The sequence below is a fragment of the Triturus cristatus genome, chromosome 5_2 (genome assembly GCF_964204655.1).
Source record: "Triturus cristatus chromosome 5_2, aTriCri1.1, whole genome shotgun sequence".
NCBI lineage: Eukaryota > Metazoa > Chordata > Amphibia > Caudata > Salamandridae > Triturus > Triturus cristatus.
Window position 1 is genome coordinate 104,526,935 of NC_140588.1, and position 22,934 is coordinate 104,549,868.

The window sequence follows — 22,934 nt, forward strand, 5'->3', positions numbered from 1 at the left end:
CTGGTGACATCATCTGCCCTTTGGCCCACCCTGATGACTTCACAGGAAGTTACATCACATGAACTTTGGCCCCATGAAATCAAAGGAAGTGACATTGCATGACCTTTGGCTTGGTGGTATCACAGGAAGTGTTTCATCTAACATTTTGGTACTTACTTCACACACAGACGCTGGAAATTTTCTACAGATACAAAAGAAGTACCATATTAACAGACATACTTCAAATCCTATTGAAAATGCAGCTACATACATTGTTCCAGGAAGCATCTTCAGATATACAATTGAAATGTAGTATTGATTAGGAGCCTATCAAATAGTGTACAACAATAAAAAAAACGCTAGTCCGGTTGAAATCAGCTATTATCAATATCAAGTAACTTAAAGAATGGGAAGGCTGATGGGCCTATAATGTTCAAAATAGTTCACTTTATCATTTGTTTTAGAAACCAAGAGTACCATTTAATTAAATATCAATCTTGGAACGTAGATAACATTCCTGTTTAATGCAGGCCAAGTTCTCCCAGCAACCTTCCTTTCCATGAAATGGTATACATACTACTAAACCTGGGGAGCCTTTGAACCTTTCCAGGTTCACTATCATTAATTTAGTCTACAGAAAAAATGCACATTGCTGGTACAGTACTTGTATTGCTCAAAATATGCTTGTTCTGCATTAGCGTACTTTGCCTGCAACAAACATCTTCTCTAACAGCCAGAATGCCCAAAGACATGAATGCTTGCCTTACAAATGCAGATGTTGCAGTCCACATTTACAAATGACTCCATTAAAAATCATTTCACTTTTAAAAAATCTATCATACACACATACAGATAATGAATCATATGTGTGTAAATCAGTGTTTTGAAAATGTTACATAAAACAAAGGAGACCACAAGGTGCAGGAGTCACATATCATCCATGTTGGTAGCTACTTTTTAAGAGTGCTTGGTCTGGAGAAGCACAAACTCGGGATTCAGAACATACCACAGTGGTTAGGGTTGACTTTAATAATAAGAATTTATTTTTACCCTAACAAACATTTCTTAGCACCATCAGGATAGAAAGACTGGAAAAAACATAACTTTCTAACATGTACCATGCAGCTCTTAGATGTCAGTTCATAGCTCAGTATGCTAGATTACAAATGTAATTTATGAACTGCACAGTAACAACATAATCTCTGTGACAAAAGCAGTAGCCCACTGAGCTAGCCACATAAAATATTGTTCCTTGATATGCATGGGACACGTTCTTTGCTGTAGGCATATTAACCCTCAGCATTACCTTAGATAAGTGAAAACTGCCCCTAGACAAAACTCCCATGCTCTCCAGCAGCTGTATTAATAAATCACAAGAGTTAACTTGTCACTTTTATTGTTGCCTGAAAACTGCTGAATATACAAGGAATTTTGCAATGCTTTAAAACTGCTGCACTGCTTCAAAACTGGCCTCCACTAACAAAACCTGCCCCCCAACCTTCCAGCTTCCAGGGGAAATGCTCACCTGTCACCCAATGCCTGGTACGGCCACTCCGGCCTTGGTGGTGTTCAAAACGGATAATGTCTTGATGGCCAGTCCACCAGCACTGATAAGAGTGTGCCTGCTTTGGCCAAATGGATGCAGTTTTCAACATGGAACAATGGCAATTATTGTGTTATTCACATTGCCAAAGCAATGGCTAGACCACTTGAGGGTTGAACCTGAAATGTGTGCTCTTTACCAATCATTTCTGAAGTTTTGCAGCACAGCATTTGAAAATCTTGTGTCAACTCCAAAAACAGATAATCGTATCTTACTTTACTTGTTGCTTCTGTTAGAGGTTTGCCCTGGGCCCGCAGCTCACAGTCACACCGACCATCTCCACCACAAGGGGAATCGGAGAGTCAGGATTCTAGTTGAGTCGATGTGACGGCTCAGTCTCACTTTCCAATAACCGCGCCTGCCTACGGTCAGACCGTCTGACTCTGAGAGTGAGAATTAAGTGAAGTAAATCACTCATGGCTCCCAACTTACATTGATTCTAGTCAGTCACTCTAAATTCTTGACACCCAACACCCTCGCAGCAGGTACGAGTCTGTGTTAGAAATAGGGGTCTCTAGTTGGCTAGGGTAGGTACCTTTGTCTAAATAGGGACCCTTGCTTTTAGTCAGGGTAAGGGGGATAACTAGATAACCCCTGCTCACCCCCTTGGTAGATTGGCACGAGCACACAAGCTTATCCCAAAGGCAATGTGTTAAGTATTTGTACTTCCACTCACAGTAACACAGTGATAACACCACAAATGGACACCACACCAGTTTAGAAAAATAAAGTATTTTTATCTAAACTTAACAAGACCAAAATGACAAAATTCCAACATACAAGTATCAAGAAAAATGACTTTCAAAAGGTTTTAGCAACTGAATCCATAGAAAACTATGGATGCGTGATTTCTTGCAAAGTACATGTTGTTGCAACAAAGTTCACCCAGCCAAACAGCCGCAGCGATGAGATGCGTCGAAAAACAAAGAGAAACGTCGTTCCTGGGACCTTCGTGGATGCGATGCAACAGTTCCACTGTACACAGGGGGGGGGGGATGAGTCGGGTCTGGTCTATAGGGGGAAGCGATGCGTCGGTTCTGAGATGACTCCGAGCCGCGGCTGATTCGTGGGGGAAAACGTGCGGCACAAGGACGATGCGTGGCAATCTGGGATGCGGCGGCGAACGATGCGGCGAGTGGCGCTGCGTCGACCTTTTCAACTGCGATCACTCGATACGTCGAATCTTGCAGTGGCGACAGGCGCTGCGTCGGTTTCAGCAGCAGCGTAGGGAGATTCTTCTCGCACCACAGCATTGTGTCGGAAAACTGTCGCTAGAAGAGCGATGCGTAGGCTTCCTTGTTTGTTGCATTGCTTCCCATCTCCCAGCAGCAGAAACAACCTCCATAGGCCCCACACAGTCACAGGCACTCCTGGTAGGTCAGCGCTCCCAGCAAGGAACTTCAGGGGAGCTGGGGTGAAGTCTTTGTGTTCCTGAGACTTCACAACAGGAGGCATGCTTTTCTCAAGCCCTTGGAGACTTTACTCAAGCAGGGGACACAGCACACACCAACGTCCTTCTCCTTTCCTTGGCAGAAAACAGCAACTTCAAGCCAACCCCAGACACACAGCAAGGGCTGTACTTCTCATCAGTTTCTCCAGCTCTTCTGCTTGGCAAAGGTTCCTCCTGATTCCAGAAATAGTCTAAAGTTCAGGGGTTTTAGGTTTCATACCGTTACCCCAATATTTCTTTGTTCTCTTTGTGCAAGGGGCTCTGAGCCCAGTCCAAACCAGTTCTGTCCTCTCTGGTGCAGCTGCCCGGCAGGAGGTGGAGAGAGCATTGTGTAAGGCAGACAGGCCCTATTCAGGTGCAAGGTGAATCTCCTCCCACCACTCTAAATACAAACCAGGCCTATTCAGGTGCTAGTGAGAACTCGCCCCCTCCCCCACACTGAATGCAACCCAGGTCTATTCAACCCAGCCCTGACTCATTCAGGAAAAGCAGGACAGACATCAACCACCCTCCCCCCCCCCCCCCCCACCTCCCCCCCGGTGGCTGGCTGAGAGAATGCACCCCGCCAGCCACTGTCACTCCAAAACCTGACAATCAATACACAAACAGGCAGAGGCACACAGAATGGGTAAACAAGAAAATGCCTACTTTCTAAAAGTGGCATTTTCAAACACACAATTTAAGAACCACCTTTAGTAAAAGATGTGTTATTAAATTCTGAGTTCAGAGAGCCTAAACTTTATTTTTTAATCTTATCCCTATGGGAATATATTCTTGTAAAATGTTACAAAGTATTCCCCATTCTGCCCTATGGGGTAAGATATCCTTACAATAGTGAAAAACGAAATTGGCAGTATTTCACTATCCGGACATGTTACACACAACAGTACATGTCCTACCTTTCACATACACTGCACACTGTCCAGGGAGTACCTTGGGCCTACCATAGGGGTATCCTATATGTACGAAAAGGGAAGGATAGGGCCTGGCAAGTGGGTGCACAAGTCGACATGGCAGTTAGCAAACTGCGCACAGGCACTGCAGTGGCAGGCCTGAGACATCTTTTCAGGGCTATTCATGTGGGTGGCACAATCAGTGCTGCAGGCCCTCAAGTAGTATTTGATTTACCAGCCCTGGCACACCCAGTGCACTTTACTAGGGACTGACCAGTTAATCAAAATATGCCAATCAGGGAGAACCAATCATAAAAACAATGTACACAGAGAGCATATGCACTTTAGCACTGATTAGCAGTGGTAAAGTGCCCAGAGTCCTAAAACCACCACCAACAACAACAGGTCAGGAAAAAATATGAGGGGATAACCCTGCAAAAAGGGCCAAGTCCAACAGTCTGTCTCGGCCCTGAGGCCGCGCCAGCTACTACCTCGTGGGACCGTGCCAATAATGTTTGCCAGGGCCATCATAGTTGGAAGCAATATTGCACTCTACCAGATTGACACGTCCTCAATTAGGGTAGGGTGCAGCAGGTGCACGCTTGCAAGGTGGAAAGGGTCGCAATGGGTAGCTTATGGGTCTCAGTTGCGACCCCTATTTGACATCCATGTTTAAGTGGTATCCACGCACTAATGTAGAACTGAAGAACCATAGAGTTCAATGGACAGGAAAGCTCGGAGATAAGAGTGACCTCCACACTCCATGTCATCATGGACATTATCATTTACAGGCTTGGGGCCTTAAAATCGTTACTATTCGATGTTAGTTTTCTAAGTTCAGTAGCAGCAGACCACAGCTATAAGTCCCAGATTGCATTCGATTTTCACATGAAAGCCCAAGACTGGAAAACGTGTCTGTAAAGGCATTCAGTGAACTGACCTTCCTCACACCGAACCTGATCGATTTACTTTGTAAAAACCACATGATCAAAACGTGGTCTTTCAGGAAAGGGGGCAGCCACGTCACGTGTGACGCTTACTGGACTTTTTGCTAATGCAGCTGCTGTTGATAAAATGTCAAAAGACCCACGTGACATGTTTTTTGACTGCTGTAGGTAACCGCGTGACTAGATAGAGAAATTAAATAATGAGCTGCACCAAGCAAAAAAAATATAAATATATAAAATGCTGGTGCTATTAGAAACGTTTCCAGGGCACTGCTGGAAAAAAATACTGAAATTACTGCTGTCAAAGGGAATCTGTTGAGGGCTAAATACACGACATTGTGTAATTCAAAGGGCAGGCTATACCAATGTGCGTAAAATTGTGATATTCAAAGGGAAGGCTATGAAAATGTGCTTGGAAAATTGGTTCTAGTTTCACAGATCTTTAAAGGTTCAATTTAGAACACCTGTGCTTTTTAGCTTAAGGGCACAGCCCCCTCCTTCAGCCCTAGACCTGATTGACTCCATCCTCAGCCTGTCTCCGGAAGGATTTGAAAGTGCAGATTCCTCATAGTGGTTTTCCAGTCAACTGCACTGTGGGAGATTTAAGGGATTTTAAACTTATATATGCCTAAGTAACGCACATTTTTGCTGACTGCCTCTCAGGAGTAGTTTTCTTGACCTAACAGTCGTAAACTAGCAAACTCAGCCTCCGCCTGCTGGCTACAGTAAGAAATTCAGATGAAGCAAGCATCGGCAAATACAACAGGTTTTACTCTTACTGAAGCTGCGATCGAGATTGTCGAGGTGCAGGATGCATTACCGTAAGTCATTACCAGGTTTTCCCTGAATTTGACCCCAGTGCTTTCTTTATCAGACTGCAGTAGCATAGCCGTTGCTAGATGTCACATGAGCATTGACCTTTTTTCACAAAACTGCCAGCTCAAGGCACATGCAAGACATATACTCTGCACAGGTTAAGGTAAGTTCGGTATGGTATGGTTGTAAGTTAAACATGGTTCTAGGCTTGGTACATTAGGTGGGTTAGGTATCATAGGTAGTTTTGTTGTGGCACAGTAGGTTTGATATGTTAAGTTCTTAATAAAATATATACTTGTCCATGGGACAGGATGCTTCATAAATCTACGTGTCCCATAAATAAAACTAATCCACTTGTTCCTTTGGTGCCACGCAGTGAAGTGACAAATTGCGGCAGCATCTCATTATATAGGAGCTCTTATCATACCTCTGTAATTATGCCACACCTTTTATAATAGAAGGGTTTTAATACTATAAATTCCCATATTCCGCAGATGTACACACTGGGACTGGAAGTAGCGTGAAGCGGTAGTTCCTGGGTTGGAATCCTCTTTTGAGTCTGTGCAAGCCTACAAATTTGCATGTTAAGGGTTTTAATCAGCTCTTCCCTAATCTTTTGCCACACTGAGAAAGGTTAAAAATGTACTCCTGACAACGGTCGAGGTTAAACCTCTTCCAGGGTGGGAAAACGGGTTGGAGGGAAAGTGAACTTGCAAATCCTCAACGTATTTTCGCATGAGCAAATCTACACATGGATATTTGCTTGTGCTAAAATGTAGCTCCCAAACATTTTCTAGGGGTATGGTTTCCAGGCCTGCTTCCTGTGAATTTATGAAAGTTGTAAATCTGCCCTAATGCAAGAATATATAATTTGGGTGGACTTTTGTGACTTTCTTAAAGACCCCTTAATTAGGTCTGTCCTTAACCAAGACATTTGGTATTTATTAAAAGTCTTTCTGTCTATCGCCTGTCTGTCTATTAGTCTCACTGCGAGAGACTGCATTCTGCTCTTTTACAAGGAGCATATCAGCACACAAAGTAGCTTCTTTCACTGCCAGGTACTATTGTGGCAATGTGTACTTTTTGTGACCAAAATATATTTTTGCTTTTAGTCAATGTTTTTGTTATAATGGTGACGGCCCAGCAGATCCCACAATAAAGTTTCACAGAAACATGCCAAAACAAGACACATTGACAAAATCAAGAGACAGACTACCAATGCCAGACCTGTTGACTTTACCACTGCTTGTTCATGCTGTTTCCCATAATCTTATTTCAACTCGTTACACTGAATTCCCATTATAAATATTTTTGGAAATGCTAGCATGTTTCACACACATTTTACTGAATGATGATTCAAAGACATGGTACCTAAAATTTCACAGTTGAGCAAAACGTTATTTTTTTCTGGTTGCAATTTTGTGAACATTTTATTTTGAAAGCAAAGAATCATAAATCTTGCTTACAAGCGTATGCAAGTATTTGCATCTAACTAGAAACCATTATTTATAGCCTCCTATTGCTAAACTTTGCTAATGTGTGTAAACATTTTTTTTTTTTTTTAGCGGGAACCACTGTCAGGAGTGCAATCTTAGCTTACTCTATTTCCTTAGAGCGTCACCCTAATAATTAAGGCTTTGCATTAATGAACCATAAATACAAGTTCGAACAGCTTGAACATATGGATATAAACCTTGCATTAATTACAGACAATGCTGTGTCACAGATACAAAACTTTCCACTGTGAAATGGCAGTCAAATAATTTGTGGTGCAGGGGGTAGCCAGGAGGTGTGTCTCCTGTAGAAGAGCCAGCCGGGCTGGTGGCGACGGAGGAACCTAAGTACCACAGTGCGTTTGATCCGGTCTGCAGACCATTAACTTTGTACAAGATAAGATGGTATGTGGGAGAAGACCTAAGCCTCTAGGGAACTTTAAAGTTGTGAAATCCCTGGCTACTCCAAAAACCGTAAACACTCTTCCCAACCCCTCAATAGCACGCTGCAATGAATTGACAGCGTTCATTCAGAACAAAATAGCTGCTATTTATCTGGCTCTATAAAAGAACAGAATTTTAAATGCCCTCACGTCAAAGAAGTGTATGTCCAACACATTCCACATTGGCCTGCCTCTCTCTCCCCCCATCAGGAGGAACAACTTTTTGCTCTTCTCATTAAGGTCAAATCACAGTCCTTGCATGACCCCGCATCCCCACATACACTGTCACAAGGAGCTCCAGCCTTCTTCTCCATTATATTGGAACTCCTTAGCTTTTCCCTAACCACTGGAATAGTGCCATCTAAGTGGAAATATGCAGTGGTCCCACCCTTGCTAAAAAAACTAAAAAGACTTGGCCTGACACGTCCAGGGAACTATTGGCCAAACTCCCTGTTCCCAGTCATAGGCTAGATGCAAGAGAAACATTTCAACCAAACACTGTCTACATTCCTTGAAGAAAATCATCTACTGCATATTTCCCAGATGGGATTCTGTACACAACACCGTACAAAACCTACCCTCCTCGCAGTAACAGTCATTTAAAAATGCTGCTGTACCAGTGAGTAACAGCTGCTACTATCCTCCTGGACCTAAGTGCAGCATTCAACACTGTTGACCGTGAGAAACTTACGTACAGAATGGGTGAAGCCGGAAAAAAGAGCTGCGCTCTGAATTGGCTCACCTCCTTTCTGAAGGACCAATGTTTCCAAATTTGTCAGAATTCATGCTACTCTGACATCCTTCCCTTGTAGTGTGGGATCCCGCAGGGTTCGTCCTTCAGCCCCACAGTTCTTAACCTGGACATGCACCCATTGACAGAAATGGTTCAGGAGTTTGGGCTGTCCATAGTAGTATATGCCGACGGCACACAATTGGTTGTCTCTCTCACCCCTGGAAAAGGCCGACAGTCCCATCAGCTGTCTCCCAGCTCGGAAAAAGTATCCAAGTGGATGGCAAACTGATACTTAAAACTGAATGGTGAAAAAAACGACCTTATGATTCTGAGGAACAGACCCGATCCCCAACCACTTATAGAGTGGCCAGAATGTTTGGGCAGTCCACCCATCGCCTCCTCCCCTATCAAAAGCTTTGGGATGTGGCTGGATAAGTCCCTTTCCATGGATACACAGGCCAAAAAACCTTTATTTTGATACCCTCAGAACCCTCTGTAAAATCCTAGACATTATCCTGAATGTGTCCAGAAGAATTGTGGTTCAATCCCTTGTTCTCTCACGGTTGGACTGTGGAAACTCTCTGTAAGTAGGCTCCCTCAATATGTCATCAAAAGGTTCCAGGCTGTCCAAAATGTGGCAGCAAGGATTGTATACAAGGTCACAATATTTTCCTCATCATTCAGTGATCTAGCTTCTCTGCACTGGCTTCCCATTGAGGCAAGGATAACATTTAAAACAATCTGTCTGGCACATAGAGAGATTTAACACCAATGGACCCGCTATGATAAGAGCACTCTGCGAGTCGATTCTTGAAGTTACCTAGAATTCACAAGGCCAGGTGGGCGGGGGGTGGTATTTCCTTTTCATATCTCATCCCGAAACTTTGGAACATGCTCCCCAAATAACTAAGATGCCTAAACAATGAATCACAGTTCAGGAAAAGGCTAAAAGCATGGCTATATCCACATTAATAGTCCCCTTGTGTTAGTCCACTTGTCCTGAAGCAACGCTATGTTTTAGCCAGCGCAGGAAAGCCTACGGATAGCCATGTGCTTTAGAAATCCCTATAGCATACCATGTGAGAAGTACAAGGTGTGTTGTCACAAGAGGCACCGCGAGAAAGACCAGGCAATGACAGGAGAAAACAAAACAAAAGAGAGGGTCCAAACAATAAATTCAGGCCGCAACTCAACAATGTCCATCCCAACTCCACCCCATACTTCTACCTCGGAAGCATTTGTCGCCCAACATTTCCCTAAAACATAAATCGGGAACATGGTGAGGTAGACTTCATCCTTGTGAAGGATATAGATGTAAAGGTCAGTTTGTGAATAAAGCACCCTGGGTCAAGCGCTATTGAGAAGTCAGAAACCGTGTGTAGGAAGTTAATTTGTGTTCAGCAAGGGATCAGCATCAGCGTGGCCCTCAGGATCCTCTGATCTGGGCTCCCTGGAAGATATCCGAGGGGAGAAAGGATTATCTGTTCCCAGCTGAGACACGATTAGGAAGGTTCAGAAGTGTCGGATATCTTCCACGTCGTCCCCGCCTGCCCTTGGATTCCAGACGATTTTGTGTCTGGGAGCAGGTGGAGGCCGAGCATGATGGACCTGGATCTCCTTGGGAGAGGCCTCTTGGGGTCCAGACCTTCGCAGGGTTTTGTGCTCAGTGGCCCACTCCCAAACCGCCTATGGAATGTCAACGAAATGGGGTGGGAGTCGTGAATGACCAGTAGTCATGCCGGAAATAGTAGCATATATTGTAGGGACATCTTTTTGAGTTGTGGCTTCGTGGCGTCAAAGCATTTACTTTGTTGTTGAGTGGCTTTTCTTTAGTCTGAAAAAAATCATAATGTGAGAGGAATCAAAAAAACCTTACTACGGGTACTGGCTTCTCAAGGGATCACATCTTGATCACAAAAGCTCAGAATTTTGATTATGAGGGGCTGGGGTGGAGCCCTTTGGGAGGGAGCTGCGCCAGTGAGCTGTGCACCCGCTCCACCACGAACCATGGAGACCGCAAGCCCTCAGGTAACCAGAAACAGAGCCATCTTCTGTAAAGGTTGCAGTATGATGGGCCTCAACCACTTGAGGGAACCCCACCAGGTTTCAGGGTGCTCCAGCGTGAGCGCTTCTCAGCATCTTCGGCCCTGCTTTCAAGGGTGAGAGCGGTTGAGATAAGCGCCACTACCTTGATTTTTCATGTCTGATAAGTCGTCCTCGAGAATAGAAATGCCCTCTAAATGCCATGCCGTAGAATCACATGGATACTACCTATATGGGCCGCTCTAGTGCATGCACAGCTACATATTTAATGTTTATATATTTTGCCATGTATGATAGAGAAATTCTAAACCAAATTTGCCTTAATATGTGTATCAGCATAATGTATTGAGTTCGTTTAAACTCGATCTATGCAAATTTAATTCCTTAGCACATTATTATGGCTAAATTAATTATATTAGATGGCAAAACTTGCATTTAACCTCTGGTAAGTAGAATGAAATTATAAATTTGGAATTTTAGTCTGTGTTAAACTTTAAATTTGCAGATTTCGCCTATATAGATCTGACATACACTTTCCAGTAACGACATAAATTCATAAAATCCATTTGTTTAAATTTGTTTATAAATGTAATACATTACTTGTCAGACAGCTAGAAGTTGTGACTCGTATGACTCTATAGTCTGTCTAACTTTGAGAAGTGTTTGCTGGTTTGCTTTCAAGCCAACTCTGCTGCATGTGTTCATAATTTTCATGTAGACTGCATGCTTTTCTGTTTCAATACAAACTATGTACTTTTTTTTCACACCCATCTTTGCTTTTTATTTTGTATTTTTGTTTCCCTTTCCTTGGTTGGATGCCTGTGTGTGTTTTATCCAAAACCCTGTCCAGTCCTGGAGTTTGAACTGCGGAAAGCCAAGGAGACCATTCAGGCCCTCCGAGCCAACCTGACTCAGGCTGCAGGTGGTGTACATAACCCTTTTCTTCAGTCTTTCTGCTTTCATTGTAGATATAGCTCTGTTGTTCTCCCTTTAATTGTTGTCATCCTTGATATTTTTTGTTTGTTCCTCTCTTGCAGAAAACGAAGTTCCTTTACAGGAGCGAAACAATTATAAATCAAGTCCTGAAATTCAGGTAAGCGGCTTGTCAACAACTGCTTTTCTCTGTCATAAATTGAATGCACATACGGTGTTAAAAGTCGATATGCCTGCAAATTGGATGGCTGCATGTCAGAAGACTGTGTGGGATGGTGAAATATTGATGTGCCAAGACCAAAATATCAAGAAGGTAAGTATATATAGGTATCTATGGATGTCCTGTTCTAAAATCTACATCTATGTACCTTGAAGCTGTGTGTGTGTGTGTGTGTGTGTGTGTGTGTGTGTGTGTGTGTGTGTGTGTGTGTGTGTGTGTGTGTGTGTGTGTGTGTGTGTGTGTGTGTGTGTGTGTGTGTGTGTGTGTGTGTGTGTGTGTGTGTGTGTGTGTGTGTGTGTGTGTGTGTGTGTGTGTGTGTGTGTGTGTGTGTGTGTGTGTGTGTGTGTGTGTGTATGTATGTATGTATGTATGTATGTATATATATATATATATCTATATACCTTCAAGGTACAAAGATGTAGATTTAAGAACAGAATATCCATAGGTGTGTATATATATCCAATCTGCATGCATATACACTTCAGCACCATATATATATATATATATATATATATATATATGTGTGTGTATATATGTGTGTGAGTAAACATTTATATATATGTTCAGTATTATGCACTTGTATACTTTCACAATATTTTGGTCCTCTGTATTTAGTCTACAGTAGTTTGGCAAATCAATGTTTCCCACACAATATTAAGATAGTATACTGTATTTAGGCTTTCCTGTTTTCAGTTTCTATTTTTTGTAAATTCTGGTGGGGTTTTTTTCCAGTGTTTTCAAGTGATTTAAATCCCTCAAAAAAACAGTAGTTATCAGTGGTAACACATTTCCGCGCCATTAAAAACAACAGAAACCGTGTTTTTCCAGTGTTTGTGGAACTTCTTGCTTTTATTATTGCTTGCTTTCTGCACTGATAGTGCATGGTATATAGACAGTGTACGTACAATGTAAATGAGGTCCAAATACATTTTTACAAATCAAACTTATCGTAGTACACCATACAATACTTCTTCAGCGAGTCTTTGTTCATGCACGCTCGCTCTTTCCTGCCTATGTAAACTTTTATCTGTGAGAAGGCTTTCAATGCCAATACTGGTGAACCTGAAGATTGTGATTCTCTGCGACAGGTTCTGCAACATATGTGTTGAACTGTACGCATTTGCCCTCGGAGTTATTGAAGCAGTCAAAAATGAGGCAGCACTTTTGAAACTCTGGAGAAAATTTCCCTTTGAGAAGGGATCTATAACTTGTGCAGAGTACCACAGTGAGGCTTCATTGACTTCAACTGCCATGGTTAGTAAAGGGCTATTTCTCATACACTGTAAAATAAAAGTTCCTGAATTGTCCCTCAATATTTCTTTGCTTACCAAGTGGCAAGCACTCTAACATGGAATATGTTGCAGTGCCAAAGTCACTAAAAGTGTCGCCCAGCCTACTCTCAAGGAGATGTTTCACATCTACACAAATTATGCTGAACACTAGGTAGACAAGGGTGTTTTCAGACTCTATTTTTTATTATGTCCACTACAGCAGTCATTCTTTCCTGTAAAAACCTAAGAATGCAGTAGACTGTACTTTTTCCAATCACTATCAATATGTGATCAAAGATCTTCACAGTTCTTGCTTTTGGCATCATCACTCAGCAAAAGTTCTGTAAACAGTTGCCAAATGGATAATGTAGTATTTATGGCCTCTAGGACTGAGATCCAACAGCTATGTGACACAGATGTGATGACTCTTTGTTTGATGCCACACAAAGCACAAAAGGATAAATATTTGCGTTTTTAATTTCCGTGCATAACAAAACAGTGCACCAGAATGGACTAAAAAGGCAGTAGCATTCTTCATTAACTCTGAAGATTGTAAAGATGCTTTCAGCATACCATCTATAAAGTGGCAAGGATCTCTTACAGGGAAGCACTTCAGCTCGGGTATCGATTGCGACAGGTCATCACACAACTTTTTCATAAACGTAGCTGAATCACTGCGAATACAAACAAAATCACTCCAATCTTTGTTGAACTTGATAATAACTTTTTGCAGCAGCATTCCAAGTGAACCTGTGATCCATGTTTTCCAAAAGTGGTGTCATGTTTTCACCAGTATCCCAGTTGCTTTGTGACTGCACTCTTTTCACATATACCTGTCACTATACCTTCCTTTGAATGCTTAAAGCCTGGGGTGTTTGGCAATTCACCTACTATCAATACTGACTCACTAGGAAAGGGGGCTGATGTATCAAGACCAAAGACCACAAAACTGAAAAAAGAAAGAAGAAACAATATTTTAGTGACATTCCTAAACAACAACACTCAAGCAGAATAATGTTAGCCCAGTCGTTCTTACTGCTACCTTATATAACAAAGTTACATTGTATTGGCCCCTTCAGGAAGAAATAAAAATGTCTCTTTCACTCTCCTTTTCCTTTCTTTGAATGGCATTTAGTTTGTGGTTGTGCAGGTTTTTTTCAGTGTTTATATGTTTACACTGGTGAGGGTTATTATCCTTCCGGTGGGGTTTTATCAGTTATTATAGGGTTAAACCTAAAACCGGACAGCATGACTATATTGTATTGCCTAAAAGGACGGAATGGTGCTTGTTTTGTAACTGGTTTTTGTGTGTTCTGCATAGTAACAGTTGAACGAGGGGCAAAGATGGCAGCAAGCGCAGACGTTTAGTATTATGCCACAATGATTTTACTGAAGAGTTGTCAGAGTAATGATAATAACTTGTACTTTATATCATACTAAATGCTGCCTCTCATGTCGTTTTTAAGCTCTATAAATCATAGATATCATTACTCAGCATATGTTACTTAATTTAATGACCTAAGGATGGATGGAGAGCTAGGGACAGCTTAACGATTTTGGGGGCCCTGGGCCAAACCTATTTTGGAGCCCCCGTTCAGAAAAACTTTGAATTTACTACTAACCTTTTCAGCTCATTTATGCCCTCTAAAGCCAGTTCAAAGGCAGTTCCATCTTAAGAACTATTGAAGCCCCGGTCAGAAAAATATTTTCGGGACTCCTAGTTGAGCTTAATTAGTGGTACAAATTAAAAATCAGACATGGAAGACTGACGTGAAGACTAGTGAACTCAAAATACAGAAGGGTATTAAAGATTTTTAAATATGCTATTCTTTTAAGAAAGATGTGGGATGTATTGCATCTTTTTCATGATCAAGTTTGTTGCTTCCTAACTAAAGTACCCCTAGAGGACTGTGCAATATCAGGCCACAGACCTCTTCAGCTGGACTGATGCCGCATCACGCTTTTCTGCGTTGCTTTTAACAGACTTACAATAGGAGCTATAGTTCTTACTTAAAGTTCAGGCACATTTTTTTCCTAACATTGGTTGAGATTATTACTTGTTCCTGCTTTCTTCAACGCTGTATGTTCAGTCACTGCAGCAGAAAGACACTCGGGGGCAAACTGGCCAAACCAAAGTCCCATTTATTTTCATAACCGTTTGCAGTTGTTTTTTTTACTCCCAAAAGTCCTGTTGACTAGCTTGATGGTGTTCTTTATTGCTTTGATTTGCCCAAGGTTAGCACTAGTGTTTCAGCTAAATATGACAGAGCACCTACTTTGTGGATGCTCATCACAAGGTGATGCGTTATGTAGTTTAGTATTGCATCCATTAACTATTGCTGGATACAGTATAAAGAACTAGAACTTTGTCAGTCTCCTTCACTGTTTTTTTTATATTCCATATCGTATTTCTTTGGTATCCGCAAAAAGCTCTTAAACTCTTTTCAATGCTAACATGCCAAGTTCGCTGACTCAAACCCTCTGGTCGCCTATGAACATTTTCTGTTGATTTATTGCAATCAGGGTGGTCAACAGTACCCTCCGTCATGGCGCAGCATATTATGGGGAGGTTGAAAAGCGGAGTACTATGCTGACAGCAAAAGAGCTATTGGGGTCAAGTAGCTCTGCACCATATTTCTTTGGTATTCTGGTTAGTAGATTGGTTTTCTAATTGTTTTTTTAGGTGTTTGTGCATCTTGAAGCAGTGCTTGTGGTATGTACCTCATTCTACTGCTTCCATAATGCAGCAGTGCATACCAGGGATGTAGGAACACTTCACATATATCCCTTGAGTCATGTTGTCTGTTACCATCACCAACGATGATGGGTTACTGAGATGGCGACATCACTGTGACACTCCTCTTCATACTGTTCCTGCCTTTCACCAAGTGCAGCAAAAGGCACCAGGCAGGCTGGGCCCTGCGTGTGGCAAACTTGGGGCATGTGACATTGTTCTGAGGCATCTGGCAGTATTTAACAGCTGCAGCATTACAATCAGAAGTATTTTACATAGGATTCTGGACATAGGTATTCATAAGGCAGTTGTTACTATTATAAGCACTCTTAATATAAGCACTCACTATTACCCACATTAATAGTAATTATTTCATCAAGCTCAGAAAGGTGGGAAACGGAGTTGGCCTTGCTGGGTTGATCTCATTACCAGTGGATCACACATGATTTTGGCTGCAAGAGCTTAACTAACTGAGCCCTCTTACCGACATGTATTATGCAGATAAATGATCCAGTCTGGGACCTTCCTTTCAGTATTAGCCTTCATGACCTCCTGCCTGCCTCTTCTCTGGCTACACATGTGTTAGGAATATTTTTTCAAATAGAGTTGTTGCCACTGTGTCTACCCTGATTAATGTGGATCTGAATAGAGACCTCTGGTAGAAGTGCCATTTTTTTACATTCTACCATAATGGCATAATCTTGCAGTATTTATGTATGGGAGCCCACATTTGGGTGTTAACCATCAATGGTCTATGAGGCCATTCTTGCTATGAAACATTTGTTTGTTATCTATTCAACAGTGTTTCTATTCAGTGGTGATGGTTAGCTAGCACTGATGTAAAAATATATGTACAGCTAGTGCCAAAGTTAAAATTTATGTAAATTTATCAGCATCGCATGAGTTTTTGTATATCATTCTTTTTTTGTTTAAATCTTTTTGTCGTTTTATTTTTTTTACGTTGGAATACAACAATAGATCAACGACACCATACACAAAGAATAAACATTAGCACATCAACTGTTGTTGATACAGCTGTGATAGTATGTGTTTAATGTGTCATGCTTGAGGAATTAAAGAAGTCTACATCAGTAGATCACCTGAATGAAGGAGTGACCATGTAGTCTGCCTACTTAATGTGCGGTTCATTGATGATCTGTGTATGGTATAACGCTTCTCTGAACAGTGGGCGTAAGGTTCAACAAAATGAGGACAAAATAACTCAACGAAGGGGGGGATAACTGCCCATGACCTTAAGCCATGCGGTACTTCATCAGGTGTTTATCAGCATGTAACATGTGTTAAGCAAGTATGTTGTGTCTGGCTGAGTAGAGATTGAGGAACACTGCCCCATCTGAGTCATCGCAGTAGCGACCGCAAATTGTGGCATTAGTGCTGCGTAGACTCCCGTCCCTTCTTGTATATCCTCAGTGGGTGTATCTAGTTTCTGTAGGTCGTTCACAATAATCCCCCAAACGCAAGATAGGTAAAACTTGCCAAGTCTCAGCAGATCTTCCCTTTGCAGGGTCACACCCACCGCCCTGGCCTAGTTGAGTAGGGAGCGGCTACAGGCTAGTGCGTGAGGTGCTACCGGTGCCTTCGATCTCCTAGTAATCAGGCGTTTTGCTGTGACTAGGCCCAGGTCCAAGAAACGTGAGGTGACCCTGTACTTCTTGCCCCTCTGGAAGAGGTGCAAAATATAAACTTCCAATTGAAAAGGGATGGCGCGCTCATTGCAGACGGCCAAAGTGGTCGCTATGTCGGTCCAGTACTCTCCCAGGGCAGGGCAATGCCAAAGCCTGTGCAGTAGGTCTGCATTGGGCAAATGAAATCTGCGGCAGTCTGAGTTAGTGCGGTGGAAATACTCATGTTCGAGGCATATGAGCTGCAGATCACACACTTAGGATAAGATCGCCATCTGGTGTTGGGCTCGGATGCTTGCAGGTTGTTGTTGTCTTCGGAAGAAGTCTTTTGGTCACGAGATAGGTGACTCCTCCCTTGGACTACAGTGCGCATGGGCATCCACTCCATCCTCAGATTGTTTTTTTCCGCCATTGGGTTCGGATGAAACTTTTCCACTCCGGTAGAAAACTTCTAAACCAATCTTTTCGAAGCGAAAAACCTTTATAATTTTCATCGATACACCTTTACTCGACATCGAATTCATCGGGCCGGTTCCGGACGTCGACGCGGGCGATTAAACCTATCCGCACCGTGAGGCCTGCGGCTCATGGAAAGGACGCCGTTTAAAAAATGCCCCCAATGTGGAGCAATATTCCCGCACAATGACCATCACAAGGTCTGCAACCTGTGCCTGTCACCGGAACACGACGAGTCCAGCTGTCTAGCCTGCGCCGCATTCCGATACAAGAAGACCATTCGGGATCGAAGAGCTCGACGCCATATCATGGCACACAGACCAGCTCCGGAACCAGAGGACATCTTTGATGAGGGCCCCGATGTCCCGGAAGAAGATTCAGAGGAACTTCAAATTATATCAGAAGCAGACGACTCCGACGACCCCGTTACTCCGGGGCAACGCGTGAATACCGATGCCCCTACCCCAACCCCTCCAAAAAAGGCATTGGTCAAGACTTCGCCAGCTGGCCCCAGTCGCGACCGAAAACAACCTTCAGAAGCCCCGCCTTCGGGCTCGGCTTCGAAGAAATACAAGCCTTCAGGTGGCTCGGGCCCGAGCAAACCACATATTATTGTACCCCCAGCACCTTCGGCACAGAAGACACAAGAACTCTCGGCACCGAAGACTGCTCCGGCACCTTTGGCACCGAAATCATCGAGGCCCATAGACAAACTGGCACCGAAAGCTCCCAAACTTAAAGACTCCATTTCGGCACCGAAACCTTCATCGGCACCGAAACCCTCATCGGTACCGAAACAACCGGCTAAGGTCTATACTACACCTCCTAAACACTCTACCGATCACCCAAAACATAGATCGGAACCGAAAAAATCGGCGCCAAAGTCTGTTCCTGCAGACCAAGAACTTTTCCACCCAGATCCAACGCAAAAAAGGATCTATATTAATCCAAAAACTGGACATGTCACTGCTGTGCCATGTAAGAAAAGGAAGCTAGACACAACACCTTCTCCAGCTCCTGTAAAGAAGAAGGACTCGGCCACCTCACCCATTCCTCCTTCCTCTCCTCTATGACCTCTTACCCCACCCCCCCTGCCTCCACCACCATTACCTCTGCCATCTCCTTCACATACACCACCTCCACAGGATGATGATGATGATGAACTAGGGGGAGGGGGTGATCCGGATGATCTTAATGATCCTAATGATCCTTTCACAAATCTGGATATTGTACCATTAGACGACTGGGCTTACCTTCTGCCTGATATACCTGATCCTATTACATACCCTTCAAAACCCTCACCTCCAGATGACCACCTGGGGTTTGGACAACTAGTAAACAGAGCAGCACTTTACCATGGCGTCACCATGCACTCAGATGCACCCGAGGAAGACTTCCTTTTAGACACTTTTGAGCAGTCTCAGAAATCAGTTCAAATTTTACCTATGATTAAAGGGGTCATAAAACATGCCACAGAAGTTTTTAAGGACGCCGTACGGGCCAGGGTACTTAACCCTCGAATTGAGAAAAAATATAGACCTGCCCCAGAAGATCCTTCTTATATTAAAGGACAGCTCCCTCTGGATTCTTTGGTGGTTTCCAACGCAAGGAAGCGGGCTAACTCCCAAACAGGAGATACACCGCCCCCAGACAAAGAATCCAAACTATTAGAGGCCTCGGGCAAAAGACTAGCAGCACAAGCAGCTAACCATTGGCGTATTGCCAACACACAAGCCCTATTGGCACGCTATGATAGGGCTCACTATGATCAGTTAGAAGATCTCATACAACACCTACCAGACCAATACAAGACCCAGGCAAATGACCTTATACAAGAGGGAAAGCTCATCTCAAATGCCTCAATTAAATGTGCACTTAACGCCGCAGACACTGCCTCTAGAGCAATCAATACAAGCGTACTTCTTAGACGCCATGCATGGCTACGTATTTCAGGCTTTAAGCCAGAAGTACAAAGTACCATACTTAGCCAACCATTTAACCAAGAGCAACTGTTTGGACCAGCAGTAGATACTGCACTTGAAAAAATGAAGAAAGACACAGAGACTGCTAAGTACATGGGAGCATTGCAGTCTCCACAACCACGTGGCTCCTTTCGACGCTCCTTCTATAGAGGAGCATCCAAAAATATTGGAGCAGACACCTCCTCCACGTTCAAAACCTCTACACAAACATCCCCCAATAGAGGATATTTTAGAGGAGGATATAGGGGAAACAACACCAAGGGACGAGGTTGAGGCAATACTAACACTCGTACCTCCCCCGCCACTAAACAGTGACTTTCCTCCACTCCCCCCAGACCATTCCACTCCAGTCGGTGGAAGACTCAAACAGTTCCTACCTGTCTGGAATTCCATTACAACAGACAAGTGGGTAAGACAAATTATCCAGTATGGTTACTGCCTGGAACTCACAAATACCCCCCCCCCACATATACCACCCAAACAGCGTTCCATGTCGCCAGACCATCTTACACTCCTCAAGCAAAAGGTTCTCTCCTTGCTTCAAAAACACGCAATAGAGCCAGTTCCCTTCCAACATCAGGGCACAGGGGTATACTCTCTATACTTCCTAATCCCCAAGAAGGACGAGACGTTAAGACCCATACTCGACCTCAGACTCCTAAATCGGAACATACACTCAGATCATTTTCATATGATCACGCTTCAACGAGTGCTTCCACTATTACAGAAAGGCGATTTCCTTGCCACACTAGATCTCAAGGATGCCTATTTTCACATTCCCATGCATCCTGCTCACATGAAATATCTAAGATTCCTGGTAGACGGGCAACACTATCAGTTTACTGTCCTCCCATTCGGAGTGACAACTGCGCCCAGAGTATTCACCAAATGCCTAGCAGTAGTAGCAGCGCATCTCAGGAGACAACAAATTCATGTCTTCCCATATCTCGACGATTGGCTCATAAAAGCCAATTCATTCAACAAATGCGTTCTACACACTCACCAAACTATTCAAATTTTACACAACTTGGGATTCACCATCAACTATCCCAAATCTCAACTACAACCCTCCCACATACATCAATATCTGGGAGCCACCATAAATACCTCCAAGGCCATAGCTTATCCCAGCCCAGCCAGGATAGCCAATATACAAGCTCTCGTCTTAAAATTTCAATCCCAACACTCTCTCCCAGCAAGAGTGTTCATGCAACTCATAGGCATGATGGCGTCATGCATCTTCATTGTGCCTTATGCACGACTTCAAATGCGTCCCTTGCAAGAATGTCTAGCACGTCAGTGGAACCAGGCTCACGGACAACTTACGGACATGGTGTTAGTGGACAGTCGCTCACATCGCTCACTAAAATGATGGAACACCATAAACCTGTCCAAAGGGCGGCCGTTCTTAGAGCCTCTTCCACAGATAGTGCTGACAACCGACGCATCTCTCACAGGGTGGGGAGCCCATCTCCTAGGACACACCACTCAGGGCAAATGGACCACTCAACAAAAAGTGCTCCATATCAATTACCTGGAACTACTAGCAGTGTTCCTAGCATTAAAATCATTCCAATTACATCTAAAGAACAAAACTGTCCTCATCCGGACGGACAACATGACAGCCATGGATTACATACAGAAACAAGGAGGCACACATTCTCTCCAACTGTCCCAACTCGCACAGAACATTTGGAGATGGGCAATTCCCCAGAACATCTACCTGCTAGCAGAACACCTTCCAGGAGTTCACAATCAGATTGCTGATTTTTTGAGTCGACAAACCCAACAGATCCACGAATTGGAATTACACCCACTAGTCCTACTCCCATTCTTCCAAAAATGGGGCCAACCAGACATAGACCTGTTCGCCACACACGAAAACGCAAAATGCCCAACCTTCGCCGCCAGGTTTCCCCACCCACAGTCGAAGGGCAATGCCATATGGATGAACTAGTCAGGCAGATTTGCGTACGCTTTTCCGCCTCTCCCACTCATTCCATTCGTGGTACGCAAGCTCAGGCAACAGTCTCTCAAGCTGATACTAGTAGCTCCCACATGGGCACTTCAACCCTGGTTCACAACACTGCTGGAACTCTCTCTAGTTCCACACCAAAGACTGCGCCTCTCCCCGACCTTATTAACCCAGAAACATGGAGAAATCAGACACCCCGATCCACATCAACTGAACCTAGCGATCTGGCTCCTGAAGTCCTAGAGTTCGGTTACCTCAACCTACCACCAGACTGCATGAATATTGTCAGTCAAAAAACTTTATTCGATATATAAAATATCATAAAAGTATAAAACATTATAAAAACAATGGTTAAAATAAATAAAAACAGAAAAAAAGTTATGACAATGTCCGTAACAGCATGGTTCATAAGACCCAAGAAGAGGGGTATTCTACAATCTGTACAATGTAAAATAGAGACAAATACAGCAGCAATAGACAAATTCAGGTAATGCTAGGGGCTAGGGCTGGGTCAGGGAACGTTTGGGCTTGGCACAAAAGCTGACACTTCTTGAGAAGCCTCTGTCTAATCCTCCAGGCCCCACCCAAGAACTTGGCAGTCCCACAGATGACGCTAGGGACTGTCGTCTCGTAGGTTAGAATGCGCAGGGCCACCCTGGCTGACCTGCAGCCCAAATTTAAACAGATGGGTTTCAGCCATCTAGATCTAACCTGGCTGTAAGCCCGACAAGCAAACAAAAAATGGGCGGTGGATTCCGTAGGGGAGGCACAACCCGGGCAGCCCTTTACAGCACCCTGTTTGCCACTCCACCCTGTCTGGAACTCATATAATGGTAGAGTACCATATCTAAGCTTAAGGTATAATGACCTGTTGCTTGGGGACTCAATCTGGTCCAAAAAGGCCTCCAGTCTAGGTATGGGTTTAATATCTAAAAATGTCTCGCTGAGGATACCTCTCTGAGACCTCAAAGTAGCAGCATTAATCCAGGCCCAATAGATTTTTTTTACAATGGCTTTGGAGGGGGGGCTCTGATTCTCCCAGAACTCGCACAAACCTAACGCTACCACCAATTTGTATAGGTTGTATACCCAGGAAATCTTAAAACGAGCACCAAGTAGGAGAATATCATTCAAGGCAGATGCGTACTGACCTAAGTCCGGGGACCTTCTTAACCTAACCCAATATAATAGAGGGCGTAATCTAGCCACATCGCTTGTAGGATGCCTACCAAGGTCACTGCGGAGGGGGGCTAGGGGAGTGGACTGGGGGAGCGAAGCTATGGCTCTAAAACATTTATTTTCCGATTTTGTCAAATCTGT

General features: G+C 43.5%; 1 protein-coding gene across 7 annotated transcripts in view; it reads left to right on the plus strand.

Moving 5' to 3' along the window:
* RELCH (RAB11 binding and LisH domain, coiled-coil and HEAT repeat containing) overlaps positions 1 to 22,934 on the plus strand; it is a 760,620-nt gene that overhangs the window by 149,566 nt on the left and 588,120 nt on the right. For 4 of the 7 annotated variants that reach the window (XM_085606887.1, XM_085606888.1, XM_085606890.1 and 1 more), the window contains exons 3-4: positions 11,251 to 11,322; positions 11,438 to 11,493. In XM_085606887.1, the coding sequence (XP_085463013.1) occupies positions 11,251 to 11,322; positions 11,438 to 11,493 (128 nt within the window). The remainder of the gene's footprint in view (positions 1 to 11,250; positions 11,323 to 11,437; positions 11,494 to 22,934) is intronic. The other 3 variants (XM_085606889.1, XM_085606892.1, XM_085606893.1) reach the window with 1 other exon arrangement.